Source organism: Alligator mississippiensis, chromosome 10, assembly GCF_030867095.1.
Source record: "Alligator mississippiensis isolate rAllMis1 chromosome 10, rAllMis1, whole genome shotgun sequence".
NCBI lineage: Eukaryota > Metazoa > Chordata > Crocodylia > Alligatoridae > Alligator > Alligator mississippiensis.
This window is the reverse complement of record NC_081833.1, coordinates 27,517,299-27,538,112: the sequence shown is the minus strand read 5'-3', so window position 1 is coordinate 27,538,112 and position 20,814 is coordinate 27,517,299. Positions and strand designations below refer to the sequence as shown.

General features: G+C 46.6%; 1 protein-coding gene across 1 annotated transcript; it reads left to right on the top strand.

Moving 5' to 3' along the window:
• Positions 1-291: 291 nt before the first annotated feature.
• LIF (LIF interleukin 6 family cytokine) lies at positions 292-9,745 on the top strand. The gene is made up of 3 exons (XM_006268943.3): positions 292-477; positions 4,408-4,586; positions 6,461-9,745. Exons 1-3 carry the CDS (start codon positions 459-461, stop codon positions 6,896-6,898), a joined length of 636 nt encoding a protein of 211 aa, XP_006269005.1. The 5' UTR covers positions 292-458; the 3' UTR covers positions 6,899-9,745.
• Positions 9,746-20,814: the final 11,069 nt, after the last annotated feature.

Sequence of the window (20,814 nt, the reverse complement as noted above, 5' to 3'; positions counted from 1 at the left end):
GGTGGCAAGGGGGTGGGCGGGAGGGCAGGAGATGAAAGTTTCTAAGGGCAGATGAGTCAGCAGCAGTGGCTTGGTTTGGAATTTGGTGAGTCGAGGTATTATTTATGGATGTAGGCAGACTCTTCCTCCACTGCCCAAAGAAGCTAAGGAACAAGGAATCAATCTTCAAATCTGTGGGTTTTTTTTATCAACCCACAGCCCCATACACCATGACCTCAACTTTATCAAAAAGAAAAAAAATAAATCAGCAGCTTCTTAGAAATAAAGCCCATTCAATGTTTCCAGTGTCTCCACTTCCTGAATCTTTAATGACAGTTCTTTCCCCCACCCCTCTTTCCTTTCTTACAACATAGTGAACCGGTATATAAACCAGTGAAATTCCCCATATGAACATGAATTTCTGAAAACTCCTGTCAACACAAAACTCTTATTAAGTTGCTCCTGGGATCCAGCTCACAATGAAGTTCATTCCAACAGGTAAACACTTCTTTGTCGAATTTATTTGATCTCTTCTTTTTTTTTTCTTTGTAACTTTGTATAATGTTGAAACAATCACAAATGTTGTCTGAGGCTCTGCAGTTTGGTGTAAAGAGAAACCCTCAATAAAACTTTCTTCCTAGTATTAGCATCTCTGAGATTTGGCAATAAAATGCAGGAATGCCTGTTTGGCATATTTCAGCCAACATCTGGTAATTTATATATCTCTAAGTATTTCCAGAGAGTTTTTGAATTCCTTTGTGCCTCTGTCTCTCACTGCTGCTAAACCCCTTGATAACTCTTATTTAATTAGATGTAGGAAAAAATCTAAGATGAGGACTTTGCCAGTTGCAAAATATGTTTAGGTTTGATCATATCAAAACTTGAATAACTGATGCCAGAATGTTGTTGTTTGACTCAGATACAAATTAATATTTCTGTGAATTGCAGAATATATATTGCACAGTACAAATCTATGGCATTGGGTGAAAAGCAGCTGGTTTTGAGCAAAGCAGTGGTTTATCAGAGATAGTATGGCCCAGTGAATACCAAGCATGTTGGACCAGAATTGAGGAGAACATGGTTTTATTCCTGGCCCTGCCACTGGCCTAGCAGGTGACTTGGATTAAGTTACTTTCCCTTTCTGTATCCCAGTCTATCAATCTGTAAAATGGGTATAACAAAACTGACTTGCTTTTCAAATCACCCCTCAACCTAAATGCTATATATGAACAAGGGATTAGGAATATTTTAGCCAAGAAAACCGAAATTGGATCACACAGTAGTAGTAGTCCCCTGTTGAACATTGCAAACCTCCAGTAGCCTGGGTATTTACATTGTTTCTGGCCTCTCTAAGAGGCCCAGAGATGAAAAATGCATACAGAAAATTTGCATAATACTTGCCCACATTAATTCAAGCTCCATCCTACTGTTACTTCATTGACATTAGGTTAGTAGTGTTAGGAAAAAGTTTGGGCCATTCAGGTTCTGTCTTTTGCTATCCAAGTTCCTCCTTGCTTCCACTGAAAACACCTTTTCACTGAAAAGAAATATGAGCATTGCTATTTTGATGATTGCAACATACAAAGTAAGTCCTTTCAATTGCGGTATACAAATTTGGGCACGGATGCTGCTGCAGTCAGGGTAAATAAAGTAATTATTGTATTACCTGTGACCTGCAGCAATTCATAGTTTCTTACAAGTGTGGACAACTTCAGAGTCTGTCAGATTCCAATGTAGTTTTTCAGCAACTGCATTGGCACCTGGCTGGTGGGGCTGTTTGCCTGTGGTCCTGATCCAGCAAAAATATGAGATTCTTCTACAGGAAGGGGCTCTATGTCTTCAGGATCAGACCGTTAAAATCCTCTGTGGCTTATAGAACTGAATGACCTGCTATATAGAACCAAATTTTCTCCCATGCCGTGTAATTTGGAACAGTTGACCAGGGTGGAAGAAGGGCAGGGGGAGTCAGAACCTGGGTTCTGCCTACCTAGGTGCTTTTATGTACATTTGAGATCTCCTACCTGAACTTTTCTCACCTCTGCCACTGACTTTGCTGTGTGACCTCAGTTGGCTCACTGTGTGATTCAGTTTTCCCATCTGTAAAATGGGGACAGTAAGGCTTTATCCACCTTTGTAAAATGTTTTGCGTTCCTTAGGTGAAAAGCACTATATTAGTGCCAGCTATTGCTATTGCTATTTCAGTGCTTTTGCCAATAGAAGTTAATATTCCTGTATTAACCTCTGGGTCAGCAGTTAATAAGGAACAGCATCCAAGAGCAGAAAGAGAGAAGGGAGAGAAATACAGCTGATTGCTCCTAAATCTGTTTGATCTAACTCCTGTAGTGCTAGCAGCTCCTGAAGGTACAAATTCACCACAAAATCACTAGATGTCACTAAGGAGCACTTTGCAAGTCAGCAAAAATGTCACTACACAATTTACCAAGTATTCCCCACAATAAACTGATAGAAGAGCCTTCATATGGACATTTCATCACAAAGATCCTCCAGAAGTCCCTAAGTAATAGCAAAGAAATCACTAGGTTGGCAACACTGTTATCCTGCATATTACTCTCTGATCTCTCAGTGGCATCTTGATCATCTGGGAACTGAGCCTCAGAGATGTGGGTGCATTCTTGTGACTGATTGCTGAATTTAGTTTTGCCCCTCTAGGCAGCTGGTGCTGTATAGCAGATGAGCAGAATGGGGAGACAGTTTTAGTTTCAGCACAGATACAGTGGTTAATTCAGAACCTTAGTTAGTGTCCTCTAATGCTAGGTTCAGTTCTTCTTATTAACTTGTTGTATTAGAGTAGTATCAAGAGGCCTCAGCTGAGATCAGGCTCCATGTGCTATTTGGTCCCTGTCCCAAGCAGCTTTTAGTCTCAGTAGACAGTCAGTAGCAGAGTCAAAGCAGAAACCAGGAGTATAACCTCGGGTGTAACCCCACTGAAGTCACCCTCCCCTGTGTTCTGGCTTACAGTCCAGTGCCCAAAGCACTGCATCACTAATGCTCCTCAGAAAGCAGTTGGGAGTGATGCTTTGTTGGCTGCATTAGATTCACCTGCCCCCTTTATCCAGGCTACTACCTCTTATGCGAGAGGCATAACCTGGGACAGGGAGGCAGGATCCTTGGATCTTGTGGGGCTTGTGGGACTGTATCATAGGAGGAGAATGTGAAACAGTGGCCAGGTAGGGACAAGACAGCAGCATATAGCTGATTGCAGCCTACCTGTTTAGGCTTCACAGGAGGAACTCTGGGGATAATATCAACCTCCTTATTCTAATCAAGCCCTGTGTTCAGTGGTAAAAGAGAGCAGCTTTTCCTGTGATTCCTTGATGATTGTCCAGAATTGTGGAGGCTGGAGATGTCATTCAGACTTAATTCTCCCCCCCCCCCCCCGGTTGCAGCAGTACCATGTATTCTGCTGCAGTTTTGTGTTTCGTCTTACAACATTTCAAACAGCAGAAGCAGTCACTGATTTACAGGGACTGTGGCTTTGATACTAATATTCTCCCCTGGTGCTTTTCATCAGGCACTCTAAAAACATTGTGCAGACAAAGTCAGTATATTGTACCTATTTGATAGATGGGGAAACTGAGACAAAGGGAAGTGATCTGACTTGCCTGTGGTCAGCCAGCATGCCAGTGGCAAAACCAGGAATGGGGACCCTGCCTGCTAAGTGCTGAGTGCTCTTGACACCTAAGTCACCCACTATCAAAACCCTAGTCCTTGATTAATTACAGCAACATGAGCCTGGGCACCATAGGATAACGGTCAGGAAATTACTCTGCATGTTTGATCATACCTGACAGGGCGTTAGGAAGGGGTTGTGAAATCTGGGAACAAAACTGGTTGGCTCAGTGCTGCACAGGAAGGAATAATGAACAGGGGAATTCCTGTGACAGCGCAGGTCAGGGCTGAGCCAGGGCAGGTGAGGAGGTCTGAATGGAAGAGGTGGATGACAGAAATTGGGAAGCAGGGGCAATTTCTTCCTTGTGATCCTGGGAGAAGTAAGAAGAGAATTTGGTTCTGTAAATACAGGCTACAGGCAAAGTCCAGCTCCTATTTCTGGGAACACTGAAACTGTGGGCTCAGGATTGCAAATGAATGCTTGGCATGTGCAAGACAGCACAGGGCAGGCAAGATATGCTCCTGCTCTAACAAGGAATAGCATATGTTCCTAACCAGCCCGTGTCTCCTGGTGGATCTGTGTATGAACCAGTGGGTTCTTTCCCTTTTTGCTCTACCCCAGCACTGCCATGCCACATAGGAGCTAGCAATGTCAGGCTGTATGGTGCTGAGAGCTTTCCAGTCAGAGATCTCCAAGCTCTCTTCTGACTCGGGGATGTGAGCTCCAAAGCCAGTGACTCTGAGAACCCATTCCTTTTGGCATAATCTCTCACTCCTCCCTCTATCTTTTGCATGCAGGTGTTGCCTCCTTGCTGTTGGTGATGCACTGCAGACTGGTGGCTGGCAAAGCACTGCCAGTGGACTCCCCCAGCCCCCTGTGTGAGAAGAAATACACATGCAGCAACAAGGTCTTTGAGCAGATCCGGAAGCAAGTGATACTGCTCAACGGGACAGCCCAGGAACTCTTTAACATCTATGTAAGTTCCCAAAGGTTCTTTGCAACTTTGGTTCCTTGATTAAAACCTGTATGAGCTTCTTACCCGCTCATCCATCCTACTTGCCCCTATCAGCTGCATGTTCCATAGCACATTACACCTCACTTCACATTACATAGACTGTTTGCTAGAACCACAATGGGAATGTTTAACTGACACTGGCAGATGCTTGCTTGCCCTGTGCGTAACTGCAGAGTACAGTCAATTCTGCATCTCAGAGATAAAGCAGCCTTGGATGTGGCCAATGCCCCGACGGGAGTAGAACCATGCCCTGGGTTCCTCCATCCCAAACCTAGCACCCTGGATCAGGATTGGCAGCCGTTGTATTGGCCTGCTGGGAAGGAAAGCACCTGGGCCTTGTAGGAGGGTAGTGCTGTGTTTATCTACCAGCTTTTCATTGGAAAAAGGCTTTGGTAGGTCTTCATCTGGCTTTGCTGCCTACATTTCTTTCCCCCACCAATTCTCAGCAGAACTGCTCTCCCTGAGCAAAAAGATCCGCAAAGCAGGACTAAGTACATTGGTAGGTCTTCCCCTGGTGTGGGCAAGGAATGGGGCAGGGAGAATGATCCAGTGACTTAGGGTGCTATCATTGGGCTTAGAAGACCTGGATCTACTCCCTGCTTCACTAGAGATTTCCTTTGGGCGTGTCTACACAAGACAAAAGTCAAGCTAATGTGCAGTAAAATTAGTCTACTGTGCATTAGCATCATGTAAAAAAAACATGTGCCAGTGCTACTGCCCAGTAGCACCAATTATGGTGCATTAAGTTAGTACCTGTCATTATAAGTACTAAACTTAATGCATGTGTAGACGTGCCCTTTGTGACATTAGGAAAGTCATCTAGGCTCAGACCTTCAAAGGTAGGTAGGTGTCTATCTCCCCTGAAAGCAATCTCCTAAAAGCTGCTGAGATCAGATTGATTTAAGCACCTAAAACCCCAGGTATCTAGGCCTTAGACTATCAGTACCTCACCTCTTCTAGTATGGGTAATAGCATTGCTATTACAGTGGTTGATAAGGATAAATGCAGTAGAGCACCAGGTCTTCAGGTATGACAGTGAGTATGCATCCATATGTGCCTTTTACTGCAGAGTAGACTAATTAGTTCTGCAGTAAAGTGTCACCATCTACATGTGCACCAGTATTAGGGCACAGTAAACTAACTCAGCCATAAGATTGTAGTGTCAGAGATAGTACTATCTTACGGCAGAGTAATATACTGCACTGAAATGCATGTGGAGAATGACTGGGAACATAAATTGTGCCCAGTCAGCCCAGCCAGCCAGGGGCCTGCTCTGCCCTGGCTCAAATTGTTACTGTTGCAGGTGCACATATACTGTGCCCAGGAGCACTTTACTCCAACTCAAGCTGCTCCGGAGTTTATTGCTTTGCATAAATTTCACATGGAGATGCACCCTGAGAGTCCCAGACTAGCACTACTAAGGCCACAGCCAGGATAGGTAGGGTGCGAACAACTGCAAGGAGGAAAAAAATGAGATTGGTTTAATAATCATAATACTGAATTAGTTTAGGTTCTTTCTATTAAGGTTTTTTAGCCTTTAGGGCACCTTCAACGTCAAGTCTTTTTCCACAAGGAAGAAGGCTAGAAACGTCCTTTCTTAACAAAAGCTAAGATTTTCATATGATTCCAGGAGCTGTATTTTTAACAAAAATCAACAAATATGAGGAGGTGATAAAAATGTTTGGCAAAAATGTGTATTATTAAGTGAGAAAGGTGTGTGTGTGTGTGTGTGTGTGTGTAAGGGGGAGAAAGAGAGAGAGTGACAAGGGGTGTGAGTGAAGGAAGGTGATGTGTCTTAGATCCCCAGTAATCGTTTCCTTTCCCCCTTTTCCCAGGTGAAATGGCAAGGTGATACATTCAGGAACCACACTGATAAACTCTGCAACCCTGATACTATCTTCTTCCCCGCCTTCCACGTGAACCAGACAAGTGAGAAGAAGGAGATAGTGGTAGCCCTGTACAAGATCTTTGCTTTCCTGAATGCCTCCCTGGGCAACATCACTAGGGACCAGGAGGAGCTCAACCCCAAGGTCACTGAGTTGCTGGAGCGGCTCAATAACACCACCAAGACCACTCGGGGCCTGATGGTCAACCTGAGTTGCCTGCTGTGCACTAGGTACAATGTATCTCAGGTAGATGTGATCTATGGTGAGAGCACCAAGGGTAAGAACCTCTTCAAAAAGAAGCAGCAGGGGTGCCAGGTGCTGGCAAAGTATGTGCAGGTCATCTCCAAGGCAGCCCAGGTTTTGCTACCTCACATTAATGATGTATGAGCTGCCAGCCAGACTGGCTGCTAGCATCTTCTGTTGCACTCCTCATGCCCTCCATGCCAACTCAGTGGAGTGGGGAAAAGCAACCAGCGTGATGGGAGATCTGCAGGTAGTGACTCATAAATGGCATTGGTATGGATGGCAGACAGTTAATAGGGGGAACACAGCAACCAACTACAGATGTCAGAGCTTGTGATGATCTCTTTTATGTCACTCACTGTTGGTTTGCGGAGCCTGGCCAGATTGTTCAAAACTACATTCTTAAGAAAAGATGCCTTAAAATACCCGCTAAGAGATCTGTCGTGAGATGGGGTCTGTCAGTACACAATGGCTTCACAATCAGAAACTTCTTCCCCTGTGTCTGCCACTTCCATCCAACTGTCTGCGCTTGCCCAAAGCACCCCCAGAGACTTTATCGAAAGACAATTTATTTTCAATGATCCCTATTGGCCTTATATTTATTACCTTCCTCCCAGTGCCTTTTTAATATTTGAATGTTACCGAGGATGATTTATTTCCATGATGATTGTATTGCATTTCTAACTGTTTTTTTATGAAATGTCTTAGTGCCCAAGAGCCTTAGAGTGAAGATGCCATAGTAATTAATTTTTGTTGGAGTGGTTAACTAGGTAAAATGGGGCTACACTAAGAAAGAGGACAGACAGGTCTTATCCACCTCTAGCTTTTCCAGGACCTTCTTTCCTCTGACTCACATGTGGAAATGAGATTTGTTGAGGTCCTTTGTGGAAGGTGGGGGTTGGATGTCACTGCTCATTCTTGGTCCCTCTTCAGCCTCCACCTACACTTGGTGCCTTCATTCTTAGTTAGGGAACAAAGCATTGTAAATGCACCAGGCCTGCTTAGAGAAACCTCTGTGGAACACAGAGGACTCTAGCTCCACATGTCACTTACGGGTATAAGACAGCCAGAGATAGGGCCTTAAAAACAACAGTGTGAGATTGACCTCTTTTAGACAGAGGTGCCCAGTTGGTCAAGTTACTGAGTTGGATGTGGTGGTAACAGATGCTTTCTCTACCTGGCGGATAGGTAGAGAGGGTATCTTTCTAACACACCTGTCCTGTGTATGCAGGAGGTAATATTAGATGATCACGTCCTGTGTATGCAGGAGGTAACATTAGTGGTCTAGTTGGTGAATTTGTTATTTATGGACTGTTGCAAAGAGAAGTGAGGAAAGGGACAAGCACAAGAGCCATCATGCTCTCCGAGCAATATTGTAAACTCCCATGTATTTACCTTTCCCTGCCATCTCCTCATGTGCATCAGGAGACTGAATGGCTCAAGTGGACAGCACTTTCTTTTCTATACTGACATCTTTGAGTTGCTGACATTGGAAATTTGACTGTTTATTGTACATTTTGCTCAGAATGTTAAATAGGAGTGATGAGAAATATGCTAAAATTGAAGGGCAATGGGTAAGAATTTAGGTGCCAAGCATCCAGTTGGTGTAGAGGATCATTCCCCTTGGTAGTGAATCATGGATTATGCCAATTCTTCACTTATATTTTGGGGAAGAAGATGACAACCTGCTCGTGGTCTTCCCTGCTAAGTGTGAAAGCACAACCAATGTCATCGCTCCAGTGGTTGAACTTCGTCTTGAACTCGGCTACAAAAGCAATGGCCGCTTATATTTTCAGGAAATTTGACTTTTCCAGTAGCAGTACCTACTGCAACCTCATCCCTGTATTAGGAAAACGTTTTTCTCATCACAGGGATAAAAAGGGCTCAAGCCCTGTGAATGTAATGAATATGCCCTTTTAAAGGGCTCCTTTTTTGTACTGATTAATTATTAGACTATTCTGGAAGAAATGTAATAACTGCACTATGTGGATTTAATGGGGCCTGGCTCTGATGCCCTTCCTGCTCAGCTCCTTACTCCACAAAAGGGCTGCACTGTCTAGCAGGGGAGACGGGATCAGAATCTGGTGCCTAGTGCTGTATGAATGTTGGCCTTGATTCCCCTTGTGCACTAGTTTAAAATCAAGAGTCAAAAAGGTGAATGTCTGAACCACTTTGCCACCATACCACAGTTAAATTCCTGTGTAGCTACAAAGGGACTGGGCCTGTGATCGAACTGATCCTCGTTTTCTCCCTAAAGTAGGCAATATTAATATTGTCATTTACCACATTTACAGATGGGGAAACCAAGGCAGTGAGATTCTGACTTCTGCTTTCCTGTGCTCAACTTGAGGCACCCAGAACCTGATTTTTATATAAATCAACACAGCAGCAACTGCAGAGAAAGTCAACAAACTGCCTTACCTCTGAGAATCATGTCTGGGTGCTTCAGGTTGGTCACAAATAGCTTAAATTTTACCACCTTAATTCCAATGAACTTTGGAGGATGCATTATAAGTATTCTTATACTGACATGTGAAACTTGTACCCAGAGGTAGCCCAAGCCAAGGAACAAGGAGCACCTGAGCTTGGCAAATTGCTTGAATTCTGTGAATTCAGTTTCCCTTGTTGTTTATTGGTGCAAATTTTTGGTTGTACTCCTGCACATGAGAAGCAAATCCATGCAGCTTTCCCCATCTGTGCAATAGCCATAGTTCTGTTCACTTACCTCCAGGGAATATAGGGAGGCCCTGTACTGTGTGGCGATGTGAGTGCTAATTTTTATGAGCTGGACTAACTATTTATTTGCTTCACGGCAACAGGGTAGTTTGTGTGTCTTGGTGTCTGTAAAGCATCAGGTAATCTTATGCTACTAGGTACATGTTTGAAATGTCTTTTAATAATATTATTAATAATGATAATATATTGTATAATATTTAAAATATTTATTTTTTTATACTTTGCCTTTTTAAAAAATAAATATGTTGAAATAGTTTTTGGTCCCTGCATTAGCTTTATTAGTCCACCTGTATCATCCTAATGCATCTTTTACAACTCTACTTCCCCACATAACTGTAATTGTAGAGCCTGCAAATACATCTCCTGCTATGTTGCAGGTCAGCAACACTGGATAAGTTTCTCCCCCAAAGATAATGGATTAAAAACTTAGGCCAAAGGTCATTCTAGGCAACAGGAATCTTTGGCTCACATCTGATGATAGCTTTCCAAATGCTTATTGGGGCCAATATTGCCAATGCTTCATATAAGCAGGTTTTCTGTCCCCTGGTTCAGCCCCCAAATGTCACTGTGGCCCTGATGGGCATCTTCTCCTTTACTGGTACTGTTTAGGACAGGCATAGTGGCAGGGGAAGGACAAAGGTTGAAGGAAGCAGGCATTCTGGTCATTCTTTTCGGCATGCCCTGGGGAGCATGCCACAATTTAGAGTAGCCCTGGCTTCCTAAATTGTGGCAAGGGCCATTTAAGTCCCTGGAGCAGCCTGGAATTCCAGGGCCCAGATGGCATGAATCTGCCTTTATCCTCCATTGTTTAGGTCTCTGAATCCAAAGACTGGCAGCATTGAGCCTTTATTGCTTTGTCAGGACTGGGATCCCAGGACTGAAGCTGCCTGAGTAGCAGACCTGACTTTGGCACAGGAGCTGGCTGTACATTGCCCATCCGCTGCCTCTGTGTTGGGAGCACATGATGCTGCAGCACTGTGAGAACAACCTCTACTCAGCTTCTTGAGGGCCCTATATAGACTGCTCCAAAACTTATAAATAGCCAAGGAGCAGGATGCTTCAGCAACACTGCTTTCCCCAAGCAGTGCTCCTACTATGACTACTACATAGCCCTGACTGTTTCACTTCTGTGCCTGCCAGGGACTGCCCCTAGGCCCGGAAATTCCCCAAAGGGACACAATGACAGTTTTCGGATACTTCATGCCATCAGCACCTGTTGGACATCAGTGAGATGGTATAGCTTAAATTATCCCTACTTAGGGAACAATGAAGATAAAAGATCTCTTCACCATGGTACTAAGAAATCTCAGGAGCCTATAGGAGGAAACAAACTGAACAAGATAAAATAATAGCTTTCTAAAAGACTCCAGTCCAACCCTTGGAGAGGTTCAGAAAGGGCTGGCTGAGCCCAAACCACCTATCTGACAGCAACACAGCACCCGATGCAGGCCTCTAGAATGGGATTGTATCAGTGAACAAGAGGGCGATTATGAGACATTCAAGGAGTATGATGAAATCCTCCTCCAGAGCCTGTTAAGCCTCTTGCCAAACCTCCCAGGCATGAGATGGAAAGCGGATGAGCTAAGATCCTGTTTGATCATCCCTCGTGCCTCAGAGGAGCACAAAATCCCTTTCTCCTAATAACGTGCCCAGTCAGGTTGTTTTCCCCTGGTTTTACAAAGCTGGGAAATCACATTTTCTTAGGGATACATTTGTAAAAGAGAGCTAGAGAAAGATCAGAGAGAGAGTCTACAGCTCTCAACTGACCCAGAGCAATGCAAAGTTGTTAATATTGTTTATTCTTTGGCAGCCTCTGTACAAATTAAATTCATCTATGCCCTGTGGATAGCTTTATACAGCAGTAGAGTTGGCTACTTTGTATGTGTCCTAACTGCCATCAATGGATGACATTAGGGCAGCTCTTTTGTGCATCTCACATCCGACACAGCGAACATCTTGTGGGCATTCTCTTTTATTTCCGGGACTGGGGCCTGTGTTTTTGGAGCAGGGAGGTCTCAGCCTACCCCTGCAGCATGCAGGAAGCAGTCATGGCTGAGGCCTTAGATAGCCACGGGTTTGCTACATTATGAGGTGGGATTGTCTGTGTTTAGGGCACTACCTCAGGAGCTGGGACACTGAAGTTCAAATCCCTGTTATTCTCCAGACTCTCCTCTACCCATAAGGACATGTACAAATCATTAGGCTATATTCTGAAAGGAGGATTTAATCCAAGTTCTACATCATTAAGACCCTCCATCTAAGCCTGGAAGTGCTTGAGTTTCCTTCAGTAAAGTCCTCTACACCCTTGTTTCTGCTGCTGGATAAAGGTATAGGTCTTGAGAGCCCCAAGCTATTCAGTGTTTATCTCATGCCTAACCCCACATGGATGCACAAAGGAGGTGTTCCCTTACCTGCAGTGGATTACAGCAGAGACTAGGACCTGACTCTCCCAAATTTCAGATAAGCACCCTTTCCATTACCCATTATGAGCATCTCTCTCACTGGCCCAAAGAATATTTAACAGGAACAGCTTCAACAAGAGATCAGGAGAGTTTTGACCCAGAATAACCTAGGACCTAGTGACTAGACCTCCCCTGAGAGGTGGGTAACGCAGGTTCGGGACTCAGATCCGAATCAGACAGGGACGGGATCTGACCTAGGAAGCCCACAACCGGGAGGTGTGCTCTAACCACTGGGTTGAGAGACAGCTGGTATCTCAGTCTCAGGTTTTGAAAGAAAAGACTGACTGTGAAGCCCATGCGGGAACCAGTGCTTCCCTGGAGCCTGGATTTAGGCATCAAATATTTGTTGAGAATTTAATTTAAGTCTTACCTCTTCTAGGATTTCCTACAGGCTAGATGAAGCAGCTCCCAAGTTCAGCATGCTGGCTTCTGGCTTTTTTAAATCCCAGCCCAAAGAGTCTAACTCACCCCATGTACTACAGAGAATATTTGTGCACCTCGCTAGGGGATGTGAAACTCACAACCTAGCAAAGCAACCTGAACCTCAGTATTGCAAAATGGATCCAACCTTCTCCCCCTCCCCACCCTTGTGACTCCATTCCTCAGCCCCCTGTGCCTCAGCTTCCCATCAGCAAAATGAACAGCTGTCCTTTGTCACAAGGTGTGAAGAGAAATGCTCTCAAGATAGTGGGGCGCTCAGATACCAGGGGAAGGGGGGGCAGAGCAGTGAAAAGCAAGGGAAGGGACTTTTAAATAGACAATTACAATTCATAAAGAGACACCCCAATCCCAAATTACAGGCATCAATTCTAACTGAAGAGCCAAGTTCCCCACCACATTCACCAAGCAAATACAATTCAGCGTCCCCCATTGTCCGTCACAACCCTCTGTCTTGAATCTCAGCATGCAGCAGTGGTGCAGTAGAGAAACTCATTTTGCCCTAAACAGTCCAAACCTTTAGGACTTTGCCATGAACTCAGAGTAACTCTGGATTCAAGCCCAAAATAATCCAGACCCAGCTCCTCCCCCTGGTTTCAGTTCATTATTTTAGGTCTTCTCAGGAAGCCAAAAGTAGTTATTGCATTTTATGGTTTTACCAAAAAACTAAGCTGCACTAATCAGTGTGGTGACACTCCCCAGGACAAAACAGAAGCAAGAGTTTCTGTGTGACTAGGGTCATACAGAGTGCCAGTCGCTCTCCTCATTTACATTGCTGAGAGCGTAAGAACAAACATAAATGGCAAAGGGGCAACAAAAATATCCACATGCATCTCCTACAGTGCTGGAACAGTTCTTCCTCTGAAACCAACAGTTTATGGGTGAATCCCATGGCCACAATAGCCAACCTGTATCTTTCCATTGGTCTCAATGAGCTTTGGATCTGGCCCTGAAGCACAGATTTTCACATATGCATTTACCATTGAAGTATGCAGCTCGTTTCATAGGCTTATAATGGTTGGAGTTTCATACAGTGTCACTTGGGAAATGGATACAGAGCAATGGTCACTATGCAAAATAAGACACATGGTATGGAGTACAGGACACAGGTGCATTTACACAAGCTAAAGTTTACTGCATGGTAAATTACTGCACAGTAAGCGGGAATAGGCCAGCAGGTATCAAATTTGCAGGTATCAAATTCACTCAAGCTGGCGTAAGTTGCCATATTTACTGTGCCATACAGGTGTGTATGTGTAGACACATGCCCATATTGCGCTGTAATTTTGGTTATTGCATAGTAAATGTGTACATTTAGACATGCACAGTTTGTCTAACAATCAGTTTCTGAGCTAGTCTGTGATGGGGCAACTAAAGCTACCATTATAACTAAGGGTGGTGAATGGCCACCTATCAGGGATTGGGGAATGAGGATCCTACCTCTGCAGTTGCTGTTTCCCTGAAGGCTGGTTACACAACTCTCAGTCAGTCACAGCTATCAGCTTGAGGAGCTGGCCCTGAACTTGTGATGATAAATCATAAACTAAAATACTGGTACACTGCTCAGTGTGTGCATGTACATGCATGCAGGTGTGCATTCAGATATCATTCAGAGCTGCTTGGCTATATGTCAGAGTCATTACACCGCTGCTAAAACAGAGTCTCCATAAGTTCAAGAGGTAGCAGATGGAAACCTGCCATCTGTCCTCATGGTCACTCTGAAGTTATATATACCCAAGGAGTGGAACGACTATGAAGTGCCATCTGACTACAGATCTGCTGCAATAGGAATGCTGCCCAGCTAAGCAGCTCTTGCCCTATCTCTTTGTGTTTCGTTAGGGTGACCATATGTCCTGGATTGGTTGGGACAGTTCCAGATTTTAGAGGCTAGTCCTGACCAGAGGATGAAAATTAAAACCAGTGTCCCAGGCATGGGTTGGAGACAGAGCAGCAGAAGCTGTGAAATGGGAAGGGAGCCCTAGCAGACAGCAGAATTTCCTATTAACACTCATTGCTACTTCACAGGATGTTAACATTTGGTGAAGTAAAGAACAATGGGTCATTAATGGGCCATCAACTCCCTTCAGCAGCATGAGGGGGTGGCATAGCAGTATCTGGGATTTCCCATGTCCCGTATAGCAGGGATTCCTAAATATTTTAGATCGTGGACCAGCAACTCTCAGACTGGAAGTGACCAGCATACTGCGGAGAGCCAGCCAACCCTTTTTATACTCAGTATAAAAAAGGGTTGGCTGCCGGTCCACGGTATGCCGGTCACTTCCAGACTTCCGGTCTGGAAGCCAACCCTTTGCAGCCTAGTATTGGGCCATGGCCCAGGGGGCTGGGAACCTCTGCCATATACTCACCCTCTACTTAGTGCTACTCTTTAGAAGATTAGGTCAACCACAAGGAAAGGATGTTGGCTTAATTTCTTTTAAGGGCTGGGCCATTCCTAGTTAGGACTCATTAGCAAAAGGACTACCTGTTAACTCTTCCTTGCTGAAGATTATGTAAATACAATTCGGAAAAGAAAAAAAAGCACACTCTGACCCTGAATTCTTCTGAATCCTTCTAGGAATTATGTTGGATCCTCCCCTGAGGCCAGTATTGTGGTCTGGGAAACAACTGCAACCTTTTTCTTGACCGCTTGCCCAACCCCAACTCCCACTGGCAGTTAGTGGGATCAGACACTCAGAGCACAGCTGTCAGAGGAGCATGTTGCACTAATGGAGGAGCACATGTTACAGTGATGGAGTGCTTGGGGCTTCCCTCCCATGTGTAGCGACTGTGGGGAGCACCGGTGATACAGACTGCCCGGTGGAAGTTGTGTCCCTTGCTGCAATGTGCAGCGCTGGCTGGAGCCGCTCCCTGCCGGGCACAAGCCTCCTGAGTGCTTTGCCTGCTGCTGCTGCCGCTGCCACTGCCTGTTGGGGTTGTGCGCCATAAGACGGGTGTGGGGTCTGTAGGTGTCTCCCCACACCCCCCCCCTCACACCCACACTTCCACACCCTGCCTTACACCCACACACTGCCCAACCAAGCTCTGTGCTGCCATCGCCCACCTAAGCGTAGGCTCCGTGCTGCTGCCAGCCCCAGCCACGCTGTGCGCTTCTGCCCAGCTGCAGCTCCATCCCTGCCACTTCCCTACCTGCTGCCCAGAGTCACCAGGAGGCAGGGGAAGTGGAGCAGCCCTGCCCAGAAGCTGCTGCTGGCCAGGCCGCGGGTGGGAGTGAAGTGCAATAGGTTATGTTTGGGGGGGTGTACACATGGGCACCTTGCTCCCACCCTTGTGGGTGGAAGGGCTGGGAGCGGCACAATTTGTTGGTGGGACCCGTGGGCCGGATGAAAGTGCTTGGTGGGCCTAATCTGGCCCGCGGGCTGTATTTTGCCCCCTCCTAGTCTCGGGGATCCTTGTAACTCAGAACACTTCCTGCAGAGCTTTCTCAGTTACAGTGGGGAGCTGCACTTCTGTCTGTGCCCCATGATTTTCCCCTGAGATGGTTACTGCATGATTAACTGCTAAATTTTGGACAGAAGATCATTCTGGCAGGCAGAAGAGCCCCTCCACGGGCCCCATGGAGTCATTCGTTCTAATTAGAGTAATGCCTTCATTTCGAGAGCTGAGGGAAGGAAAAAACACAACATTGCAGCCTGGACACACAACACATTTAAACCAGTATATACAAGTCAATTGTATACACTAATGCTAACTACACGAGGAACAGCTACTGCAAGATAACTGCATGTGGTAGGCTTCTATTATGCACCTCTACACTAGCAACAAGGAGGAGCAGGTAGCAGGCTGTTTTTCTTGAGTGCACAGTTGTGCTAGGATAAACTGCGGGCACATAACAGACACGAACACAACTTACACCAGTGGAGTTTAACCCCTGTTTTTTGCCAGACTAATTCTATACTGAATTCAAGTAAGTTACAGAGGTGCAGGGCTGTGTGTCGTGTGTCCACCCCTCTTTTACACTGATTGGAAGGCTGATGACACACTGGAAATGTGTGTTCAAGCCCTTGTTCCTTACGCTGTGAATGTTTTTATTTTCATTTAGTTCTGGGAGTTGGAAAGACTCCATATGTGAGAAACTGATTCTGTTCAAAGAGAAATCAATGTGTTTTTATGGGTGTAGCCAGATGAGGGCCAGACTTTGCCTTGAGGAGTCAGATCACGCATTAGCTGACTCTGCTATAATCCTACTAATTTCACAGAGGCTGATCAGGATTGAAGTCAGCAAAGAAGAACCATGTGGAATTACTCACAGCTCTCTCCCCATGGACTAGTCTATTGGGTGGGCAAGTAGGAAAGAGCATCAGACATGTGGAGAGTGAGCTATTCCCCCACCCCCACCAAACAAACATTTCCAGCTTAAACAATCAGCTTCTCTCTTTTTGTGGTTACAGAAACCCATTCAGCCATCACTTGCCAATGTTGGAAGGTGGAAGTTACCAGAGGAGAGGAATAGGAACAGTTTAGAGGAGATTGGATGACCTGTATTTTAATCTCTGTTTACACTGGCAGTAAATTATCCTTGGAAAAAAATTAACAGGAGTTGCGGTGGTTTGCCCACAACGTTTGAGTATTTAAATTGTAATCGGATGCCTGTCAAAAAGGTGCGTTCAGTTTAGCTCCATGATTCTCAGCTAGGGTGTTGTGGCAACCCGGGGTGGCTTGAGAGCCTTTCAGGGGTGCCATGAGGGGCCACACAATGTTACCACTGTTAGATGTGCAAACACAATTCTCAAGATATATCCACAGATTTCAAATAGGAATCTGTAGTGTTAAAATCATTCAGACCTGTTGTGGTCTTTCTGAGTTCTTTGCAACAGAGGAATTGCTATTTTACTTTTCTGTAGTCAAAAAAGAGGGTAAATTAAGAGCTGGCATTTTCCAAGGGGTACCAGGAGTCTAAAAAGGGGTGCACTGAATCTAAGGGAGGTTAAGAACTACTGGTCTAGTTCAGTCATAATCAGGGATCTGGGTTTTCTGTTTGCGACAGAAAAATGTGGTAAAACCCAGATTCTCTCATTTTAAGGAGAAAAACCCAGATTTTCTCCTTTAAAGGAAAAAATATGGGAAACAGTGGGTTTCTTCTTGCAGGCTGGCAAAGTTTCAGCCTGCAAGGGGCTGAGGGGAGCAGGAGGAGGGCAACCAGCAGGGAGCACCTTGTGCATGTGCATGTATACGTATGCACATGGTCGCCAGGACTTTTTGTCACTTTGAAGAACATGGGCATCGCCCACTGAGTTTCTTATTGGCCTCCCTCGGGCAGGGAGACTACAGGAAAAGGTACCAATAGATTCCATGAGCCAAATGATAAAAAAGCAGGGATGGGAGTGCTGATCATAGGTTCAAAACAAGAGTGCCAAAGGGGGACACTGAGCACAGCACACCAGACGGCTCCCACTGGCCCTCAAGCAAGTCCAAGGAGTCAGCGGACACTGCCCAGTGATTCTTGACTTGGAGATGGGAGCGAAACAGGACGAAAGTGGCCCCACAGTCCCTGAGGACCCTCCCAGCCAGAGCCTTCTTCCTGGTCAGGTACATGGACGGCTTGGCCAGGGTCAGGAGAAGGTTAACTGGGAGGTCCAAGGCCTTGGTGGGACCACGGACGCTGAATGTGTAAATAAAAAGGTGAGAGAAATAGTGCAGCTACAGCCTCAGCAGGAGGTGGTGCAGGGGCTGCAGCCTGGTGCACTCCAGGTAGGAATGCACCAGGGTCTCCCTCTGCTCACAAAAGTGGCAGGTGTTGGGGGCATCCGTGAACTGCCCCAGATACATGCCCATGGCGATGGCTCCGTGGAGGAGCCACCAACCACAAGCCGCCAGGCAACCTGGAGAACAGCTCCCCACAGCTAAGTCTGGCAGTGGTGGGTGGGGGTTGGGGATTGAGGCCCCCATAGTAAGGAAGGGAGGGAGTTGGGTGGGGCTGGGGCTGGGGCTGGAGCTGGGGATGCTGCCCAGCCTTGGCAGCATGTGCGGCTTGAATATACATCTGCGGGGCCCAGGCAGGCAGCAGGACGGGGCTGCGGGTGGCTTGTCTGGTGGGGGGGGGACCTGGCACAGTAGGGCAGAGTGGGACAGGAAAGCTCAGTGCCACTGCCGCGAGTCCTGCACCGCCATGGTGAGACGTCCCCTGCCCATCTGGCAGCAGGACAGGGGGCAGCATGGAGTTGTGCCCCTCACTGCTGCTGGGCAGGCAGTGGATGCCTCACCAGGGCAGCGTGGAGCTCCTGGCAGCAGCACTGAGCTTCCCTGTCTGGTCTCACTCTGCCCTGCCATGCCGGGTCCCATCCACCAGGCCACAGAGCCTCTGAGGGGAGGGCAGCAGGGCAGGGAGTCCCAAGCCCACAGTGGGTAGCCTCCTCGCCCCCCATGAGCTCCACTCGGGCCATGCTGTCTGTGGGGGAGGGTAAACTGAGCTCCGCTGCGCCACAGCAGCCAGCACCTCCCCCATGTGGCAGCCAAGGCTCGGGCGCTGCCGCAGGGGTGCAGGAGTTCCAAGGGCAGGGGTCGGGGCAGCAACAGCAGCTGGGCAGAAGCTGCTGCTGGGTGCCAGGAAAAAGTGGGACCTCATGGTGGGTGTGGCTGCTTCACCACCCACACCGCTGCCATGGTGCTTCTCACTGCAGCCTCCCAGAGCCTGCGCCAGGGCTGCCCTGCAGCTCCTCCCTTCCACTGCTGCCCTGCTAGGTGTAGGGACCTGGGGCAGCTTGGAGGTGGCACTGGCAGTGGTGGCAGCAGCAGGGAGGAGCTACAGGACAGCCCTGGCACAGGCTCTGGGCAACCGCAGTGAGAAGGGCACTGACAGTGGAAAGGGGGAAGTGGCCACACCAGCCACCAGATCCCACTTTTTCCCAGCACCCAGCAGCAGCTTCTGCCCAGCTGCCACTGATGCCATCACCGCCTCCATGCTTGGGCTGCCAACACCGAAGCCAAGCAGCAGCACAAATTTGGGCAGCAGCTCCAGCCTGTCCTTGGGGTAGAATGGCGCCTCTATCTTCATGGCTGCCCGCTGCTGCCAGCACTCATCATGGCCAGAGTGGGCAGGTCCAGAGCAGGAACTGCAGGGATCCCAATTCTCCCTTGTGGGGCAGATTGACTCGGGGTACCTGGGCAGCAGAGCTGGGTTGGCAGTAGCAGCAGCTGGAAGGAGCTGCTGTGGCTTCTAGGAAATGGATTTTGACCACCAAGATGCCCCAGCCCCACTATGTGCCAGGGTACAGGGGACGCGCCACAGGCTGGAAAGTTTCTGAGCCAGGTGGGACTAAGGGACCTGCTATGGGCTGGACAGAATCCTTCAGTGGGCCCTTCAAAATCCTTCAGATCTGTCTCACAGGCCATATTTTGCCCACACCATCTTTAAGAGGTTTTTAAATCAGAACCTTTGATGTTTCAGGCACTGTGTCTGATAGTTTGAGGATTTGTTCCTGAAGTTTTTAAGAACAGATTATACAAACAGTTGACTGGAATGGTTTCATCAGAGATGATCCTACCTTGGGCAGGGTAGTTGAACTAGATGACCTCATAAGGTCCCTTCCAGCATTAATTTACTGTGATTTAACCACTCCCCAAGTTTGGGAAAGTCCAGACTGTTGAGATTGTTGACCTGAAATGCACAGGCTTGGGCCATCAGTGTTTTCTTTTTATCTTTAATTAGCTAAGGGTAGGAAATACAAACCTGCTGCATATATATTAGCTCTATCTAAAGCATTTATTTTCCTATTGTATTGCATTTATTATATCATTTATTTGTTTTCTCTTTATTCTGTTATTTTCTTTGAAGAGAAATGCAGCAATACAGGCCAGTTCTGATCTTTTTGTGGTGTAAATCAGGAGTAACTCCATTGCCTCTGACAGGATTACAGAACTGCAGAGCACTCAGCGAGACTGGAAACAGGCCCCTGAGTGGCCTCATCTGTGGTTGTTTGAGAAAGCTTTCATCAGCAAGTGTTTAGTCTCTGCGTAACCAAGCTAGGGTTCGGCTTTCAAAGGAGCAGACAAAACAATGAGAGCCAGGAACAGAAAAGTGTTGAGAAAGGGTAATAAAGTGGCAAATCACTTCCTTGCCAAAAAGCAGTGAGCTTGGAGGAGGTGGAAGATTTACAGGGCTGGAAATGAGTCTGCAGCCTTTCACTGCTTCGTCACTACCTTGAGCAGGACCAAACTGCCGGAAAGGCAGAATCTCACAGGGCTATGTGGCCTCCGTAAGAAGCTAGAAGGACTAGATCCAATTCCTAGCAGATAAATGTCTGCATTTGGCTAGTATTAAGTTTGCATCCTTGTTGTAGCTTTAATGGAGGAGGCTAAAATTACATGAGCCATAGGGCTATGTCACACATTACACTTAGGACATACTAACTGCACTTAAAACGCCAGTGTCCATGCTTTCAAGCAGTAAAACATGCGCTAAGTGTC